The following is a 20,226-nucleotide window of genomic DNA, read 5'->3' as shown; positions in this document are numbered from 1 at the left end:
CTTTTTAACCATCAGTCATCACTGTGCACTTACATTTTCTAATACAAACTTAATCCTTTCAACTTATTTGTACATTTATGATAATGAATGTGACAATTTGGTCTCTTCCTCCTTGTTACAAAAACCTGATGATCTGTTAGTGCAGAAGCACCATTAAAAGCATGGTTCCTGTGCTACAGCTAAGGAGGAAAAGAGAAGAGCTGGATAAATACAAAGAAAACACAAACTTATATTCATTTTTTTTTTGTTTTTATTTTACAGGACTCTGCTCAGATTGAATTGCTTAAAGAACTGCTAGATCTACTAAAGGATATGGTAGTCATGCTGTTGTCACTGCTTGAAGGTTGTAGCTGTTTTTCTTTATGCAAATATTATTGCCTCTGCTTCATAATGTAAAGTGCAATGATTATATTAATCTTTCTAAACAGTTTTTCAGTTGCCTCAAATAATAAATGCCAGAACAAAACTTATTTCATATTTATTTAACAATTATTCTGGAATATATATCTATGAAAAAGAGGGCTACTGGAGAAATGCATATTGTATGAAAAATTACAAAGGTTGAAGAATGAAATTCTTAGTTGTTGGTTTTTTGTTCTATTCTCAGCATGAATATAAAATTTATTTATTTACAATATAGAGGCATCAAATAACTTACTGTTTTAACACTGTTTAGGTAACGTTGTAAACGGAACGATTGGAAAACAAATGGTCGATACGCTTGTAGAATCATCTAGCAATGTAGAATTGATTTTGAAATTTTTTGACATGTTCCTGAAATTAAAAGACCTAACTAACTCAGATGCTTTCAAAGAACATGACCCAGATGGTAAAGGCATAATTTCAAAGAAGGAATTCCAGAAGTCAATGGAGGCTCAAAAACAATATATACAATCAGAGATTGAATTCCTGCTATCCTGTGCAGAAGCTGATGAAAATGACATGTTTAACTATCTCGATTTTGTGGAAAGATTCCACGAACCAGCCAAAGACATTGGATTTAATGTAGCAGTATTGCTAACAAACCTTTCAGAACACATGCCTAATGATTCACGCCTTCAGAGCTTACTTGAACCTGCAGAAAGTGTTCTTAATTATTTTGAACCATACCTTGGCCGTATTGAAATAATGGGTGGAGCCAAGAAAATAGAAAGAGTTTACTTTGAAATTAGTGAGTCCAGTAGAATGCAGTGGGAGAAGCCACAGGTGAAGGAATCCAAAAGGCAGTTCATATTTGATGTTGTAAATGAAGGTGGAGAACAAGAAAAGATGGAGCTCTTTGTGAATTTCTGTGAAGACACAATCTTTGAAATGCAGTTAGCATCCCAGATCTCTGAAACTGATTCAGCTGAAAGGCCTGAGGAAGAGGAAGAAGAAGAGTCTTGCTATGTTGTAGATATTGGAGATGATGAGGAAGAAGAAAAATCCCTGGAATCTCCTTCAGCTTTTGCAATGGCCTGTGCTGCAGTGAAGAAGAATGTTACCAACTTTTTTAAAATGGTTACTGTGAAGAACCTAAGAAAACAGTACAGGAAAGTTAGAAAGATGACAGTAAAAGAGATGGTGAAAGTGTTTTTCTCCTTTTTCTGGATCCTATTTGTAGGGATGTTCCAACTGTTCTTTACTATAGTGTGGGGAATTTTCCAGATTCTTTGGAGCACTGTATTTGGGGGTGGCCTGGTTGAAGGAGCCAAAAACATTAAAGTCACTAAAATATTAGGGGACATGCCTGACCCAACACAGTTTGGAATCCATGATGATGTTACAGAAGCAGAAAAAGCTGAAGGTGCTGAGCATGGCATTAGAGCTGAACTTGTCCAGTTTGTAAAGGGCGAAAAGGCAGAAACTGACATTATCTCTGATATTTTTGGCATTCCTACCAAAAAAGAAGGTGGCTCAAAACATGGTCATGATGCTGGACTTGGGGATATTGCAGAAATGCTTGGTTCTGATATCCAGTCTTCTTTGGAAAACACAGTTCGTAAGAAAAAAGGATTACAGGTATGTTAAAAGATTTTGCATTTCTTTGCAGAAAATAATACAAATATATTGCTGATTTTTCTATTAGTAGTTGAATTATTTGCCAGTTAACAAATTAATAATGTTCTGGATGAGAACATACTTCATAATCTCTACACTTAAAAAAAAAATACATGGAAGAGTTTACATTGCAGAAAAAAAGCAGCACAAGGTGTTTAGATTGCACTTCAGTAAATTGTTGTTACTGTTTATTTGGATTTTATTCAAACAAAAATTGATATTAGATTTCTAAGCACAGTGTTTGCTTTAAATGGTTTACAGTCCTATTCAATCTACATGCCCATTTTTTACACCGTATGCTTCAATTTCCTTTTATTTTACTTTCTCTATAATAATTCTTTATTGTTATTTTTTCTTCTACATGCTTTAGTAATTATACATTAATCACATACCATAAAACATCCCTTTCCCTTTTATTTGAAATAATTTTACTTGAATTTATTATTACTTTAAAGTTTATCACAGACATGCGTTACTTTCGTTTGTGAACAATTTACTGTGTTCCACTCTGCTGAGATACATAAAATTTATAATTCTGTTTTAAAATATATTTGAGCTAAAGGTCAAGACCCAAATGCTTTTGTCAGATTTGGAAGGCATTATGGTTAAGCTGTATTTCAGATCTGTTTCTACTTGGTATTCAAATACTTTTTTCTTCTCATCGGATTTAATATACCTCTGTATAATATACTTTCCAGAAATTTCCAAGATGAACCTCCATTGTACAACATTTTTGTTTATTATTTCCTCTTCATTCAAATGTTTTCATCCAAGATTTGTCTATTCCCTACAGATTGAACTATACTTTTCCATTTATTTTCTTACTTGTTTATGCATTCATTTTTATGTCTGTAATGAAAATATATTTACTTAAGGACCTTAGATCTGAGTAAATATTCTAAAATTTTCCTCAGCAAATTTTGCTTTTCTTTGACTTGTTCATTTCTCTCAGATTTGTTTGTAAGTATTTATAAGCATCTGTGCTGAGAGCCATGCAGGTTCATAAGTAAGGAAAGAAGCGAATAGAAGACCCTTAAAATAGCAGATTCATATCAGTGAAGTAATGCATATGGGTGGAAAATTTCGTATGTAACATTATGGGTTTTGAGATCATCATTACTACTTGGTTAGGAAATCTTGGCTTAGAGTCATGCAGTAGTATCAGTTCAATGAAAATGTCAGTCAACACAGATCAAAAAAGTAAACAGAAATTTTGAATTGTTAAGGATGGAATTGAGGGAATTAAAATGAAGTATTGTTATGCACCATGAACCCAAGGTATACCTGCATCCTGCAGACCAGGTTTTCCCATTTCAGAAAGAATATGATAGAACTGAAAAAGGTTCAATGAAGGAGAAAAAGTTACAGGTATGGAACAAATCTTATCAGTCGAATTAAATAGGCTAAGGCTCTTTAGCCTGGAAAGAAGGCAACTGAGAGAGGATATGATATGACATGACATGACATGACATGACATGAGAAGATGGATAGGAATGTTTTTGATTCTTCCCCCACCTTAACCCTTAGAAGAATTAGAGGTGATCAAGGGATCGATCCCTGAATTACCCTCCACCAGCTTGAGAACTTTGGGGAACCTCTGTGGAAGATCTGTACATGCTTGCATCACAGGTACTCACTGGATGAGAGGTGAAATAAGTAAAGCAAGATCTATTTAGTAAATTATTTTGTAAATTATTTCACTACTTATGTACAAGAGGTAGGCATCCAGATGACTAGTAATGAAAATGTTTAGATAACTATGTATATTAGCAAGAGAACCAGAAATGTAGAATTTACCAATAGACAACTGGTGTCTATGCATGTTGAGAGAACAAAGAAAGGGTTAAGAGCTAACACAGGTTTTTACAAAAGTGAATGGTAACAAATTTAGGCACTTCAGATTTCTTTTGTAATCTACATCTTGGGATCCTGCATCTCTTTGCTTTTCAGTGAAGCTTAGATGCTGAAATGCATTTTAAATGAACTTACTTTGGTCTTGCAACATGAAGCCTAAAGGTATTTGAAATCAGGACCCCAGCTTCTCTGCTGCAGTTAGCCTTCTGTTACATTGTATATTGGTTTATCCTTATCTGAAGGGACTGTTGAAAACATACATTTAGGTTGTTGTCAGTTGTGCCACCTGGTTTAATAGGTCATCTATCCAACAAAGATAAATAGTTTCAGGAGTAACATTGCATAAGGAACAGTTATTTAGGTCTTCATCAGATTTAAATTGCATCAGTTGATTTTGACAAAGTAATTGCGTTTTGTAATGTCTAATAATTACACGGACCATTTTCACATTTTTGATGCTGTCACTGATATAATACATTATTCCTTGTTTTATATTTGGAAAGAGACAAATTGATGCTCTTTTTCTACATAACCACTAGTTAGTCTTTGTGAGTGAACTTGAGGGTGTGATCTGGATGTAGTTAACTTCATCCTCAGCTGGTCACATAATTCATCTGATAATGGTGAATAATTACTTTACAGTATTCAGTCAACTGCAGTAGTTACAGATAACGCTATACTGAAAAAGCTATCAGAAGAAGAATGGCTGCAGCGTTCACTGTTAAAATCTAGTCTGAGCTGTCTATTTAAATAAAATCTAACTCTTTAAAACTGCAAAGTGGTATAAAAGATACAGTTTGGTAATCAATTTGTTTCTTAGAAAACAGTAATGAAAGTTACCAAAACTTCATTTGAAAGGATCTGTTTTGACAGTTAAATATTTTTTGCAGCTATCTGAAATTGCAAAAGAAGCTGAAGCAGAAAGAAAAGTGGAAGCTGAGAAGGCTGAGTAAGTTAATTTTCCTCTGTTGCTACCTTGCTACTTCCTAATGGTAGATAACTTGGACTGAAAGAATCAACAATGCTCAGTATTCAAAGCAATTTATACACACTTTATCTCATCACTATTTCAGAAAGTAGTACAGTCCATAAGAGTGGCAGTCCATCCCAGTGGACAACAAAATCTGATACTTTTTTTTTTTTTTTAAATATATGCAGATACGGCATATTTGTTTTAGTGACTAAATTCCCTTATTAATGCATACAGTCCTGGTACTTAATTTTTGTAGAGAGGAATGATTGTCATCTTCTATATGTTATAAAGTTGGACCCTGTGAAGCAAACTTCCTCTTTACTACCATTCTTCTGTGTAACAATAGTGATTGCCTTGACTGAAATGAATTCACATTATGATACTAAGATCAATTATGATACTGTGTATGAAATCCTAAAATCTTCCTTCAAACTTAAGGCTCAAGAAACTACACATGAACTCTTGAAATTTTTATGTTTTTTGCATTGAGTATATATACACAACACTGATTTTTTTTTTATTTTACCCTTTTGATCTCTCCTCAGCAACTCTATTTTTGCATATAATTGAAGAGTAACATTTTTTATTACTATTTTTTTAAACTTCGTATTTTTTGTCTACCTCCTCTTTTACTCACAGTCATCACTATCAACACTTACAGTGTTAAAACTAGTTTGAATTCAAAGCCAAACTTTCTGAATTAGATTCTTTCTGAATTAATGCATATTTACAATGCAGAAGTTTGTCTATGCATATTTGCTTAGTTAATCTTTCTTCTAGCATGGAAGATGGTGAGAAAGAAGATAAAGCAAAGGAAGTACAGTCTGAGCAGCTGGAAGAGGGTAAGGTGAAGAAAAAGAAGAGAAGGCATGGACAAAAAATTGAGAAACCTGAGGCTGTTATGGCTAACTTCTTCAAAGCTTTGGAAATTTATCAAACAAAAATGCTGGTAAGATTTTCTTAAATTCTGTTAGTCATTTAACTTTTATTCATGTAATAATAGATAGAATATTTGCTTGATATTGAAGGGAGAAATTTCATTATAAAAGGAACATTAGCATGACTTTTCAAAAGAGTGGCTGTATTGATTGTTTCGTGATTTTTGTAATACGTCATAGAATAATATGAGTAAAATCTCTCTATATATATATGTGTGTGTGATTCCCCTTACGGCAGCATAGATTAGGTAATCTCTTGAGCTCCTTATTAGGAGCTCCTTGTTTTCTATGATCTAGAATCTATTATTTTACTTTCTTTAATAGGGAGCTCCTGTAGTTCTATTAACATCTTTCTTTGTTCTTTAAGACATCAAATTAACAACTCTCTTGAAGCCTTCTCATGTAGTTTATTCCAGTATTCCAGCACTTGTCTTGCAGATTTCCTTCTAGAAAGTTTTCCCTAATATTCTATGTCAGTCCTCCCTGTTGCAATTTTATGTCCATTATTTTTAATCCTATTCATTCTTCTGTTTACCATTAAATTGAAAAACAGACTGCCAAGAAACGTCCTGCTTATTTTAACTGGTATATGAGGACAGCACAATTACATATTTACATTCTTAGAAAGCTTGCTGCTTACTTTCTTTATCTTTATATTAGCTACAGGCCATCACTAATTATTTTTTTTTTCATTTTATTTTCAGCACTACCTAGCAAGAAATTTTTATAACTTACGGTTTCTTGCTCTATTTGTTGCATTTGCTATCAACTTCATTCTACTATTTTACAAGGTAAGATTTGGCATTATTCATTAAATGCCTGATTATTTCTAGAGGAATATTTAATGTTGGTTTTAAGGTTTATTTAATAAAGCAAGTATTACAGCCCCTTCAAACACTAAACACATTTAGAGATGAAATAGTTAAAATAATATTTTAAGCTTTATTACTCAAAGTTGTGACGCTAAACCTGTTCTGTTTTTACTTGACTTGGGATGAATGAAAACAGACATTTCATTCATCTGTTGTAGTTGAACTTGTGTTTATAATTTTTCCATTTACTTGTATAAATCTGTTAGTGTTTGGATTGTTATTTTTGTCATGGGAAATATGAAAACCAATTAAAATAACTTGAATGTCAAAACATCTGCATTTTTAAATCTCCTTTGTTTTAAAGATATTGAGACACTTCACTTAATTATTCTCAATTATATATTTCTGTTTTAATGATATAATTTCTCAGTATATTTTCTACTTTTTTTAAAAAGCCCTACTGACTACATTAAGTTTTGACTGGGAAATACTTCATACATAATTCTAGAATAAAGTTATTGTCTCAAGTTATCTAGATGAGCTCATAAGTTACATTTAATTTGTTGACATTTTTTCATGCCTTTCAGGCATAGGGCTTCACATTTGAGAGGGAGTGCTGTTTTTATTTTTTATTTTTTCCATATTTTTTGTGAAGTGAATTACATCTAATATATGTATGTTTTTTCTTATTTGGTGTTTCTATGTGAGTGTATAATTCAGTTTTCATTCTTACTTGCTCCATTTCCCGTGTTTTCATTGCCAATATGATTGTTATTGACTGTTGTGATTAAGATATTTCTGTACTGGGATTGGGGCTTTGGTATAAATAGGCAAAAAAAATATATATATAAAGCAGAAGATGCCTCTTCATAGTAGGCTACTTTCTTTTTATATATATTGCGTGAGATAGATATATCTATGTATATTGTGCAAGTTGCAATAAGCTGATCTTTTCCAATATTACATTTTTCTAATTCTGTTGTTCGCAACCAAAAAGTTCACAAAAGAAGTTGGCTGAACATTCAGTCTTTAAGGAACTGAATCCTGATCTCAAGTGTCTTGAAAAGCATCTGCTATGATACAATTACTGTCTCAGAGACAGGGCAGATAAACATGCAAAAGACTCAAAAACTGGATAGAATTTTTGTGCACCATTTCAGGAGAAAGACTGACAGGGCTACTGAGTCTCCCTCCATGCGTCTCTTTTTCCGTTTTATCCAGTTTGTGAAGATGAACTTCAAAAGAATATAGAGAAATCTGTTTCTCTTTTTCACAGTCCTTTTCTCTCCACTCACTTCTGCTTTACGTTGGGTCTTAGAGGTCAACCAAAAACCCATTCTGTTGCAGAGGGAGGACAAAAATTCATATTTATTACAGGAAGTCCACATGTCATAGATAGGAAAGGGTCAGTGGGAGCCAAACAGAAAAGAAGGGACCTCAGGTTTAAAGGCCAAGTTTTTTAAATCACTGGCATAATTTAGGGCAATGTGTCAACTTTATTGGTCAGAATATTTACAAAATAGTGATTAGTAGACTCTAGTAATTAGATTACTAGATTACTAGACTCTAGTAATCAGGAACAATGTAGATTACAAAACAATCCTTGAAATTGGTCATACTAGATAATCCAATCATCGCTAAGTTCTTCCAATAAAACGTTTGTGCATAACATTTTCATTTGTTTCCTTTTTGCTTTGACACTGTTAAAGGAAAGATTTGTAAACTGACAAATGCCTGTACTTGCTTTTCTTCGCTCCTCTTTTCAGTGAAATGAGATGATGTGGAGATTTCTGCTGTAAAAATGAAAGATGTTACTGTTCAAAGCTAAAGCTCTCCCTCATCTTCAGAAGAGCAGGCTTTACAAACATAATTTATTGTAGAAAACTTAGGGATTTGTCATTTATAATAAAGGAAAAACTTTAACTTTGTGTGTGCTCTCTGCTTGAATTTCTCTCAGGTGACAGAAGAGCCACTTGATGAGGTAGAGGAAGACTCTAATCTCTGGAACACTTTTGATGAAGAGGAAGAGGAGGAAGGCATGGTGTTTTTTGTTTTAGAAGAAAGTACGGGTTACATGGCACCTGCTCTCAGAGCATTGGCAGTTATCCATACCATCATCTCCTTTGTCTGTGTGATTGGATACTATTGCTTAAAGGCAAGTTCTTAATCTTATTACTACTCTGTATTTGTTAAAGGACATCATCCCAAAGTAGTTTTTGGAGCTGAGATAACAATACATATTTCTATTCAGTTGTTTACAAATTCTCACTCTTTCACATGTAGATGTTTTCCTCACATACTAGGTCTGGCAGGGATAGAGTTAACTTTTTTCATAGCAGTGCATGTGTTTGGATTTAGGTTAAAACTCTTGGTAACACCCACATCTTGGTTACTGTTGAGCAGTGCTTGCATGGTGTGGAAGTTTCCTCCTCTTTACCCACTCTGTATGCCCTGCAGTGAGCATGCTGGGAATAGGCAAGAAGTTGAGAGTGTGCACAGCTGAGACAGCTTACCCAAACTGAACAAAGGGATATTTCATGCTCAAAAAGAAAAACTGGACTGGGGGCTAGGGGGACTTATTTTCTAGGTGGCTGTTGGTCAGCATTGGTCTGTTTGTGGGACGTAGTGAGTTGTTTTTCTTTCTTTACTTATTGAACTGTTTGTGACTCAACCCAGTTTTCTTGTTTTGCTCTTCGGGCTCTCTCCCCTGTTCTAATAGGGGTGGGGTGCAGTAAGCAAGCAGCTGCATGGATGCTTAGTTGCTGGCTGCAGCACCTCACATCAGTACCTGTAGGTAAATTCAGTGCTATGATGCAACACCACAGCATACTACACTGTCATTTAAACCATTCAGACAGCACGTGGTTTTATGTTTAAGTGGTAGCCAAATTTTTGTCTGCACTAATGGAATGCTCTGTTTTACAATGAATTATCATGAGAGAAAAAAAAAAAAAAGCAGTAATGCTTCCAGCAACCTCTAATTTGAATTTTTTGGGAGTAATGGCAAGCTTGCTTTATGTGAAATTATGAAAGAAAGAAATTGAAACAAACTATTCGGGCTCACCAGGGCAGTCCATCTTTCTCATTTCCTTGTTCTTCCTTTGTTTTATTGTTGAATTGCTCATTTTGGAGTTCAAAGTCATCCTATATTACTGCTGCTGAACAGCAGGACTCTCAGTTGTCCAATAAGATTACAAAATTGGGGCAGTGAATGCAACAGTCTCTAGAATCTTGTTTTATGCTCTACAATGAATTTCATCATTTAGTATGAATATATATATATTACTCATGATCTTATTCTAATTGCTGCTAGGAGAACTTCTTGGTCAGTAACAGAAATCAACATTATTGCTGAGATGAGAATACCTTAGTCACATCTCTGATCACTGTTTCTAGTTGTCAGAATACTAGCATGATGTTTGGTTTTATATAGTGATATAAAGAGTACTTAATACTGTAGATAGATATCACAGGTTCTAAAAATATATAAACCATGACCAAGATGTCCACTGTCATTTTTATAGGTCCCTCTGGTTGTATTCAAAAGAGAAAAGGAAGTAGCTAGGAAGCTGGAATTTGATGGATTATACATAACTGAACAGCCATCTGAAGATGATATTAAAGGACAATGGGATCGCCTGGTTATAAACACACCGTATGTAAAATTAAATGTTTATATATAAATTCTTTATAAAGATTATATTTCATTAAGCCACTGATCTAGAACCTAAACTGTCCACATGCACCTAGTACATCTCAAAGGATGGCATTTTTCACTTACATTAGATGCCACAGTAATAGATTCTAATGTGAAATCCTGTATTATTAGTTTATCTCATAAATATTATATTAACATGTATTTCCCCCTCCTTTTCATTGTTTTAAGGTTTGCAAGAATTCTGCATCTTGCCCCACAAGCTCTCTCAAAGACATTTCACATTAGTCACTATGTAGAATTTTCTTTGGCTCAATTTCATGTTCATATTGTACAGCTGTATTCCATCCTGCCCTTTTCCCCCATTTCTTGTTAACAAAATTTGTATATGACAGGAGAAGCAAATGCAATGTAAAATAGCAATCCCAGAATTTGAGTAGTCTGATAGTTATTAGTCAGGTTGTACGCGTTAGCAGATACTGTAGTAGTCATACACTGATTCTAGGAGACTCGCCTGCTGTTCTGGGTGTGAATGATACAAGTGTAGGCAAGAGGAGGAAAAGTATCAGTAGGCTCTTCCGGCTGCTTTAGCAGTTTGTTCAAGAGGTCACCCTGAATTTCTTTTCTCCCTCTACATGTTGTTTTACCAGAATAGCTGGATACATGAGTCAGTCTAAATTGCCATTAAGACATACAGCCAAACAGATTATTTCTCATTATAACAAGCACAAATTAAATACAAGTCACAAAGCAGTTTTGGCTAAAATACATGCAGGCATAAATAGCTATTTGATAAAAACAAGCCAGCAAAGACCAACTCAATGCATCAGAGTGACAATATGCTGCCAAATAGCCAAAATATCTATTTTATCAGACATACTACATTTTTGTGTTATAAATAGTGCCCTTATTTCTTTCATTAAAATTATAGCATCCACATTATTAGAAATTTCTTGAATGACTTATTTTCCTACACTGGATTTTTAAGATTTTTCATTTAAGTTGAAATGTATACTACAATAGGTTACTTGTTTTTGGTGTTGTGTTTTTTTTGGTAATATTGCCAAAATATTTTTAAATCTAGAATGGTCTTTCATTTGCTGTGTAGAAGGCTGAATGCTAGAATGTATAAGAATAAACAGTAATAAACTGGGAAGCAATCGTGTTTCATACAGGTTTCTAAGAAAAAACATATTATCAGGCACAGCTGAATTCAGTATGCAAACTTGCATTTACTTGTTATTTATTTGTTATTTAGCTAACTTTATTTTCTTTGATAATAGCAAGTTTGTCTTGTTTGCGTAAAAGTAGTTTCCATAAATTCCTTATCTTCCCTTTCTGGATACTTTCTCCTACTCATGGTGTATATGGCCTTGGCAGTAGCATGGCTGCTCTATAAGTTAAATTAAACATATGAGTCACTGAAACAATTTGTCTATCTGAAAGGGTGGTCTGGAATTTCATTCAGAAATTCTATTTGGAAAAAGTAGCTGGAAAGTTTTCCTCAACTCCTGGCAGTAGAACAGTATTATGGAATCTTACTCTTCCAATATTAAAGCTAGCTTTAATTTTTACTAGTTCTGTTGTTTAGTTGCTTTTTTTTTTTCTTCCTGCATGTTCTGTAGCTGAACTGTCTTGGTGCTTTAGAATTATAAATGGGTTTTACTAGTTTTGTTCTGGGATTTTAGATTCAATGTCAAAAATATTGTACACCTGAGAACAAGATCACCATTAACTCCTGTTTTTTCCAAATTACCATTGCATTTTTGTGTTTTTGTTGTTGTTGTTTGTTTGTTCTTTTTTTTTTATTATTTGAATTTGATGTTGGCAAACTGTCCACTGGTTCCCAAGTGTTCAGCCTATATTTGAAATATAATGAATGCAGTGAACTGAAGAATTAATTAGTCTACAAAACTCTTTATTTTCCTCTCAAAATGATTGTGTACATTGATTTCATGGCTAGGAGCAATAAAGTTGTTAGGCTTATAAGGTGATGATATCTTCTGTGCTGTCCTTTTGTAGCCAATCATATTTGTGGCTGAGAAAAAGAAAAGGGGGGGAGGGAGGGGATGATATTGCAGTGATGCGTAGTTGAAACAGACTGTCCTGACAGCTGTTGTCCATGTCAAAAGAAAATGTTATCACAACTCAAAGTGCTGTGTGTGATTGAATGAGTACCAGAACCTGCAGTGATCATGAACATGGCATTTTGTTGTTATTTTCTTTCCCCTAAAAAACTTGAATAAATTGAAATATCTTTTCTTTATCTTTGCAGGTCCTTTCCTAACAATTACTGGGACAAATTTGTAAAACGGAAGGTAAACTTCTTAAATTTCTACTATTCATAGCAGTAATACACTATTCAGTTAATTGGGATATCTATGTGTAATATATTTCTGTACACAGAGATATACACGTAATTGAGACCTGGAATTTGTTTTATGGAAGTCACTGTTGTGGTAAATTTCTCTGTGAACAGTCAGTTACAGAGTATGTGGGAGGAGGGAGGAAGAAAGAATGCTTTGGTTTAGTTCCTAGACTCACACACTAAATAACCTTGTACTGTCAATCAGCCATACATGCCTAATTTACAGACATTGTCATCTTTAGGATACAAAGCCCCCTCATCCCCCTAAAAAAGGAAAAACATGTCAGCTTAAATGATGGCAAATTATACAGAAGCTTTCAGATAATAGCCTTTAATGCTTCTATTTTTCTTTCTTGAGCAACTTATCCACCCCCAGCTTCCTGGGAGTTCTCACTGTTCCCATAATGCTAATTGTGAAAAAACTGTTCTTTCTGTTGTTTGTTCATTTGTTTTGTTTTTTAATTTCTAACAACTACTGGCTTAAGGTAACTGTGACCAAGGTCTTTCTCTGAGCAAAAGCTTATCTTCTTCCATTTTTAGGTTATTAACAAGTATGGAGACTTATATGGAGCAGAGCGCATAGCAGAACTTTTGGGTTTGGACAAAAATGCCCTTGATTTTAGTCCAGTGGAAGAGAGTGAACCAGAAGAGGCGTCTCTTCTATCATGGTATGACCTCAGAACTTCAAAGACAAATTATACATTGTTGTATCTTCACCATCAAAGATATAAATTGATTTTATATTGAAACTATAGTGATGTTTTCCTCTGCATGGAAAATTCAAATGGATAAGTCTGTCTTCTAAAAAGTACGATTTAAAACAAACAACATGCCTGTTGTTTATTATTATAAAAATAAGAAAAGAATGCAATGTTAATGCAAACTGACATAGTTGGGTATATTGGGAAGGTCAGAGTTGGGTAGGTCAGCATTTAGAAACTCTGTACAGGTGCTGAGAGTTAATGAATTATCTCTGAAAAATGAAGCACCTACATCACTCAGATAATAAATAGCTAAAGTATATCACCACCTTCAGCAAACACATATATAGTGCCAAGCACAGTTTGTTATTCATACTTGCAGAATTCAGTACATGCATTTCAAAAATCTGTTTTTTTTTGTAGGTTAAGCTCCATTGATACAAAGTACCACATTTGGAAGCTCGGTGTTGTTTTCACTGATAATGTAAGTGTGTTAACCTAAAAGAATATTCTTCGATTTACTCTAAATATGAATTTATATTTTCTGCCATCTGCTTTTATATTAAACATAGATAAATAGTATTGAATTACAAAGCTATTTTAAAATAGTTTTTTTTTTCTGTCTTGCCTTGTAGCAAAACTGCTTTCATATGTGTTAGAATTTTCTTTTTGATTCCATGGGGAAATAAGTACCTCCTCCCCATTAACACAATGCCAGCATTTTGGAAGTTAATGGTACATTCATTCAATTTTCTATAAATCAAATTAGGAACCAATTGTGTTTTCCTCAGATCAAACACAGTATACAGAAACTTACCTTTTTTTATTCTTTAATCTGTTTGACATGGTTGGTTACTTCTCTTATGTCTTCTCCTTTGAAAAGCCCAAACTTATGTTAAAATACCTTTTTTTTTAATCTGTTTTTGCATCCTTTTGATCTTTCCCTAACAAATACAATGCCAAGGTGAATAAAGTGAAGTTTAATTAACTAATTGTGCATTAAAAGAGCACACTAAATCATTGTTTGTTAATAAGATCTTTTCATGTCACAGTGGCCTCAGATTCACTGCTCATTAAAAGAATAAGCTGTATTATCTGCCTTAGGTTTTCTGGGCGTCCTGAGATTTAAAACTAGCAAAGTGCCTAAAGAGTAATGTAATGTGTTTTGTCTGCTCCAGAATCAGTATTAAGGTTTATAGTACCGTGTAACAAGGTCCCTAACCAAAACAATTTTAAGGTAGGGGATTTTGGTGCGAGTAACATATGTGCTGAAGACTGCATTTAACTATGTAAAAATAGAGGTCTCATTAGCATAACCAAGCAATAAACAAACTTTGTATGAAAAGCTGAGTTGATAATAGAGTCTTTTTGAACATGTATACTAGAGGTATTACATTCAGATTGATTCAAATCAGATCATGATATAGTATTACTTTATTTCATAATTTAAGTGACAAAGAAAGCTATATTCTTGGTCCAATACCACATTAGTACCGGCTAACATTCATAGAATCATAGAATCATAGAATATCCTGAGTTGGAAGGGACCCTTAAGGATCATCAAGTCCAACTCTTGACACCGCACAGGTCTACCCAAGTTCAGACCATGTGACTAAGTGCACAGTCCAACTGTCACTTTTCATTTTTTCTGCAGTCATTTTTATACTTAGCTTGGTACACAACTATGTCTATCCTTGGGCACTACAACAACTTCTTCTTTGCTGCTCATCTGCTGGATATTGCTATGGGTTTCAAGACTTTGCGAACCATTCTGTCTTCAGTCACTCACAATGGCAAACAGGTTAGTATTATGTATAGAGACTTGAAATTAACACATTTTATAACAGTACTGGGAAAAGTCTTGTGGGTACCTAGCAAATATTGGAATACAATTAATTTTGATCATGAAAAAGAATAGACTTTACCATGTCTCCTTCAGCACATATGAGACATGTTAATTCCTAAAAAGTTATAATAATTTATGCCCAAAGGGTGCTGAAAACTAAAAGATATTTTGTATACAATGCAAAGGTATTTTTCTTATATTTTAGAAAAATATAAGAATATGAATTATGACCTAACGAGCTCCTTCTGTATGGACTGGTGATAACTAATAACAATTCACAACCTCTCCTTGGCTACAGCAGTAACAATGATCTGAATGTCATTGAGATTTCAGTACTTTGCTAGTAAGAATGTTCTTACAGGTATGGACATTCTGCATTGCAGAATATATTTATAGGTCACTATGTTCTGCAAAAATCACGTTAAAATCTGCTTCCAAAGATAACTGTGGAAACTTACACAGGGAATCATTCTTTGATACCTGCTTTGTGTTCCGAGGTAGCATAACATTAAAAACATCCTTTTCATTAACACACTTTTTTTCTCCTTACATTTAAGAAACATTACTCTAACTGAACTTCCCCAAAACTTCATTTCGAAGAAATACATTCCATTCTTTCTCAAATGTACTAGCATATATTCTAAGCCCTCTCTTACAGTCTGTTATGTATTTAAAACCATACTAAACCATTTTTAAGAGTTAAAAGAACATCTGCTTCAGTTTAAGTTCTATATCCTTTGTGTTTGCCTAATCCTTTCTTTCAGCAGAAAGTGACCAATTAAATTTCTTACTTTATGATCTTGACGAACAAATGAAATCCCTATTTTAATCCCTTTCATTTTCCTTCATGATGAACCAAATTCATATCACTTCTAATTTAATGATTGGTTTATTTTCTTTGAGATTTTTCTAAATGTAATCCTCAAAACTGAGCATAGTTGAAACCGTCAGCTTAATTATTTGATGTTACTTTTTTAATGAGCAAAGATTATTTTTTCTATTTCTCCTCTTTTAAAAGACCGTTGAACAGTTGATCCTCAGTTTATCTTTTTCTACAGATCTGTAAATAGGCTCCTGAAGTACACATTTCAACTGGGAAATCAGTAGTCTTTCAGTGTTCATGTCTGTACTAGTTATAAGAGCAACAGTTGTATTTAGTCCCAGCTAAATTTATTTACCAAACTAACTAAAGGGGATTATTAAGTTTACTTTTACATTAAATAGTAATATTGTTTCAGCAACGTATAGTTGTTATACATATAGCTTAGAAAGCTGGAATGAACTACAGTTTCTTGAGACCGTATGGATCCCTCAAACCTATCATTACTGCTCTTTTTAGTTCCCTTCTTGGGAAAGGTACCATATGATACCTTTTCAGTACCTGAGGCACTACAGTGAGCTAGCTCATCTCATCTGACAGAATCCAACTGAAACCTACTTTAATGTCATGTCTCCATACAGCTTGTGCTCACTGTAGGACTCCTGGCTGTAGTAGTGTATCTTTACACCGTTGTGGCGTTCAACTTTTTCCGCAAATTCTACAACAAAAGTGAAGACGAAGATGAACCAGACATGAAATGTGATGACATGATGACGGTAAGTAAAACATCAGTAGCATGCTTCAAATTTCATTCTGAATTTTCAAATGGTGAAATCACAATAACTTTATTGTTAAGTTAATCCATCTTATTACTTATTGCTATATGTCATTTTCAAAATGTCTGTGGTCTTAAAATTCCCTCTGCATTCTTCAGTGGCCTAAACTCAACAGTAAATATGTGACATTCACTAATATGGGAAAATATCTGGATTTTTATTCTGAATATTTTTGCATGTGATTTGCTGCTCTTTTTGCATGTAAAGACAGCAAACCCTTAAAGTACATGGAACAAATTTTATAAAAAACTGGTCAGCCCTACGTACAAAAGGCAGCTGCGTTATTTCAGCATAAATAGAGTTCAGTTTGTTCCAAGTATTTGCAAGTGTGCAAGCTCTTCCTATCCTTATTTAGGTTATGTGAAGTATATGATGTTATTAGCACTAGTTACAAATACTTGCTTCATATTGCTTACAATGGGTAATTCGGTCAAGAAGTCAAGGGTGAGTAGAGAAGAGGAAAATTAAAGGAGGTGATAATCTATTTTTAGTAATTTCCCACATGATTTCTTCCTGTTGCAACAGAAAACCAAACAATTTTTTTACATCATAAAAAGAAAATAGCACAACTTCGTGTACTAGAAACTGAACAGTTTGAGTTTGTGGACAGCTTGTTTCTTTCCTGGAATAGTCACTGTCTGCCTGTCTTAGATAACAAAACTAGAGTAAGATACCTCAGAGTATAGTTGTGTCATAGATTTCACCAAATGATTTTCCCTGTTATTGAGCTTTTATCAAACCGTCCATGTAAGTCAGATGTACAAATGATAGGACATGAATACTGCCCAAGCAGTATTATTTAAGTGAGCCCTTTGTGAGAGGAATACCATATTCTGGTTATACAATGGATGTAGAAGTAATCAGAATCATTAAACTATATTACTTTTTAAACCATGCTGCCAAATGAGGTAAATCATTTACCTCATTAAATGTAAAACAAAAATATTTTTAAAAATCATTACATTTTTAAGCATGATTAAAATAGTAATGGTATCTTATGTCAAGAGTAAGGCTGCTTTCTAAAAATGGGTGTCTACTTCTGTTCAATGTTTGCTTATAAAAGACTTATTCATCACTTTTCATGATGAATGTTGACCACCACAACTGTTGTCTGATGTGACTTCAGAACATTGGTTAGGTTTAGATTTCTGATATTTTTAACCCATATTGTATGACTAAAGACAGTTTACAAGATTCTGTAGCTGATTCATACAGAAATGTTAAGTACTATAGATATCCAGCAAAAGATGCTATTCTAAAATACTTGCATAGCTTAAATAACCAAATTTTAAGGATCTTTCCTTGAAGACTTCTATGTTTAAAAAACAAAGCACACACCACCATTTCTGCAAGGTGATTTCTTCCACAACAAACTGAACACAGGCTGTTTCACAGATCATAAATAGTTTAAAAGGTACTAAACCAGACATCTACTATTGCAAAATGAAATTATCCAGAAACCACTTAAATACAGATAGATCTACCTGCTGTGAATATGTCTTTATTTTATGGCAATATTTGCTAACATTTCCTAAACTCCATTACAATACTTTAAAAGATGTCCTCTACTTACTCAGAGCAAGCTTGAACCTTAGGAATTAACATAGGGGTAGAATACAGTTGAATACAGCACCAAATGTCCCCCAGATGGTCTTTGTTTGTAAGACTTAAGGAATGAGAAAAGGGTAACACAATTGATGCTGATTCCCTGTCTTTGTAGGTCTAAGACAAAACCACATCAGTTAAGATACTTAGGAGATTTTTGGTGCGGGAACATGAGGAATTATATTACATGTTTTCTGTTTCTATAACTTCTAGAAAGAATTAGTAGGTCAGAATAATTAAAAAAGAAAGAAGTCCAGAATCATTCATGGTAAATAACATTTCCTACTTTTTTGTGTTTGTTTTTTTTCAGTGTTACCTGTTCCACATGTATGTGGGTGTAAGAGCTGGTGGTGGCATTGGGGATGAAATTGAGGATCCTGCAGGAGACCCTTATGAAATGTATCGAATTGTCTTTGACATCACATTTTTCTTCTTTGTCATTGTTATCCTACTGGCCATTATTCAAGGTACCTTCACTTACCTTGGCAGAAACTGACAGAATTTAGTGTACCTAAGTTCTGCAGTACATTTAAACCATATTTGTGTTTGAGGTAAAGTAAGTAATATTGCTAAAAAGACTTATTTCTGAGCCCATGAAGTCATTATTTCTGAAAGTAATCATTTTATATTTAATTTATAAATAAGGCATTGTCCCAAGTACTACTCAAGTACTAGAAACTTACCTGTGTTACAGCATTTATGAGCACATTGACAACTGTTCAGCAATGGCGCAGCTTGTGCTGGATCACTCCTCCTGCTATAATCACCATGTAAACTTGGAGAGCCTTGCTGTCAACTCTTTTTACAGAATTATGTTGGAGACAGCACAGCTGTCTGGAGAACGCAGTAGTTCCCCTTGGGTTTCCTCTCTGACAAGACATCATGTCTGCACACCCCTTTCTTCCTTTCTTTAGAGGACAATTTGTAGTTCTAATTAGCTCGAGACCTGTATTAAACACTCACTGTATAAACTGTCCTAAGGTTGTTAGGAAAAAAAGCAAAACAAAAACATTTTTCAGGCAGTCTTGGAGAAAAGAAAAAAATGTAATCCATCTATAGTTTTTTTAAAGTTACAAATGTTGCAGTCCTCAAAATGATCACTTCTTAACACATTGGAAGGGGGTGGTTGTCTGTAGGAGCCAAGTCTTCTTCACTGAGCAAAAGTGGAAGTACAAGAGTTCCAAAAGAAGGAGAATGAAAACAAAATTCTTTCATGGGAATAGAAGAGATAAGAGCATATAAACTTAAAATCAACCAAAATATAAGTAAGGAAAAGGTTTTCACTTGCAAGCTTATGGCTCTGTGTAAGAGAAATTACCACTGTTGGGAGTGCAATGTAAACAAATTAAAGATGTCTGCAAATTAGTAGATTGCACCTTGAATTATTAAACCTACACAGAAGTATGCTAAACTCCAAATAGAATGGAGGATGTCTAATAGAGCTACTTCTCAGCATTACTTTAACTGTTGCTGTTTATCCACTTGAAATAGGTCTGATTATTGATGCTTTTGGTGAATTAAGAGACCAGCAAGAACAAGTGAGAGAAGATATGGAGGTATGAGAACATTACATTTTTCATTGGTATTATTAAGTTAAATTTTTAACAGTTACAATAGAGTTGTTGAGTTATAACTGATTTGTATATACAAATTATGTTTCCAGACCAAATGTTTTATTTGTGGAATTGGCAATGACTATTTTGACACAACCCCACATGGCTTTGAAACACATACTTTGCAAGAGCACAACTTGGCAAACTACCTGTAAGTATGTTTTA

The 20,226-nt window shown here is 33.8% G+C and overlaps 1 protein-coding gene across 13 annotated transcripts in view; it reads left to right on the top strand.

The window, feature by feature from the left end:
* The window catches only part of RYR3 (ryanodine receptor 3), a 219,585-nt gene that overhangs the window by 195,956 nt on the left and 3,403 nt on the right, over positions 1-20,226 (top strand). For all 13 annotated transcript variants that reach the window (XM_072038900.1, XM_072038897.1, XM_072038899.1 and 10 more), the window contains 15 exons: positions 262-343; positions 677-2,001; positions 4,785-4,843; positions 5,648-5,816; positions 6,510-6,596; positions 8,575-8,772; positions 10,142-10,272; positions 12,548-12,590; positions 13,181-13,308; positions 13,765-13,825; positions 14,996-15,142; positions 16,649-16,783; positions 18,759-18,915; positions 19,940-20,004; positions 20,112-20,212. In XM_072038900.1, the coding sequence (XP_071895001.1) occupies positions 262-343; positions 677-2,001; positions 4,785-4,843; positions 5,648-5,816; positions 6,510-6,596; positions 8,575-8,772; positions 10,142-10,272; positions 12,548-12,590; positions 13,181-13,308; positions 13,765-13,825; positions 14,996-15,142; positions 16,649-16,783; positions 18,759-18,915; positions 19,940-20,004; positions 20,112-20,212 (2,888 nt within the window). The remainder of the gene's footprint in view (positions 1-261; positions 344-676; positions 2,002-4,784; positions 4,844-5,647; positions 5,817-6,509; positions 6,597-8,574; positions 8,773-10,141; positions 10,273-12,547; positions 12,591-13,180; positions 13,309-13,764; positions 13,826-14,995; positions 15,143-16,648; positions 16,784-18,758; positions 18,916-19,939; positions 20,005-20,111; positions 20,213-20,226) is intronic.

This window comes from Anas platyrhynchos, chromosome 5, assembly GCF_047663525.1.
Source record: "Anas platyrhynchos isolate ZD024472 breed Pekin duck chromosome 5, IASCAAS_PekinDuck_T2T, whole genome shotgun sequence".
NCBI lineage: Eukaryota > Metazoa > Chordata > Aves > Anseriformes > Anatidae > Anas > Anas platyrhynchos.
Note: the sequence above shows the minus strand (reverse complement) of the source record. Positions and strands in the feature narration are given on the sequence as shown.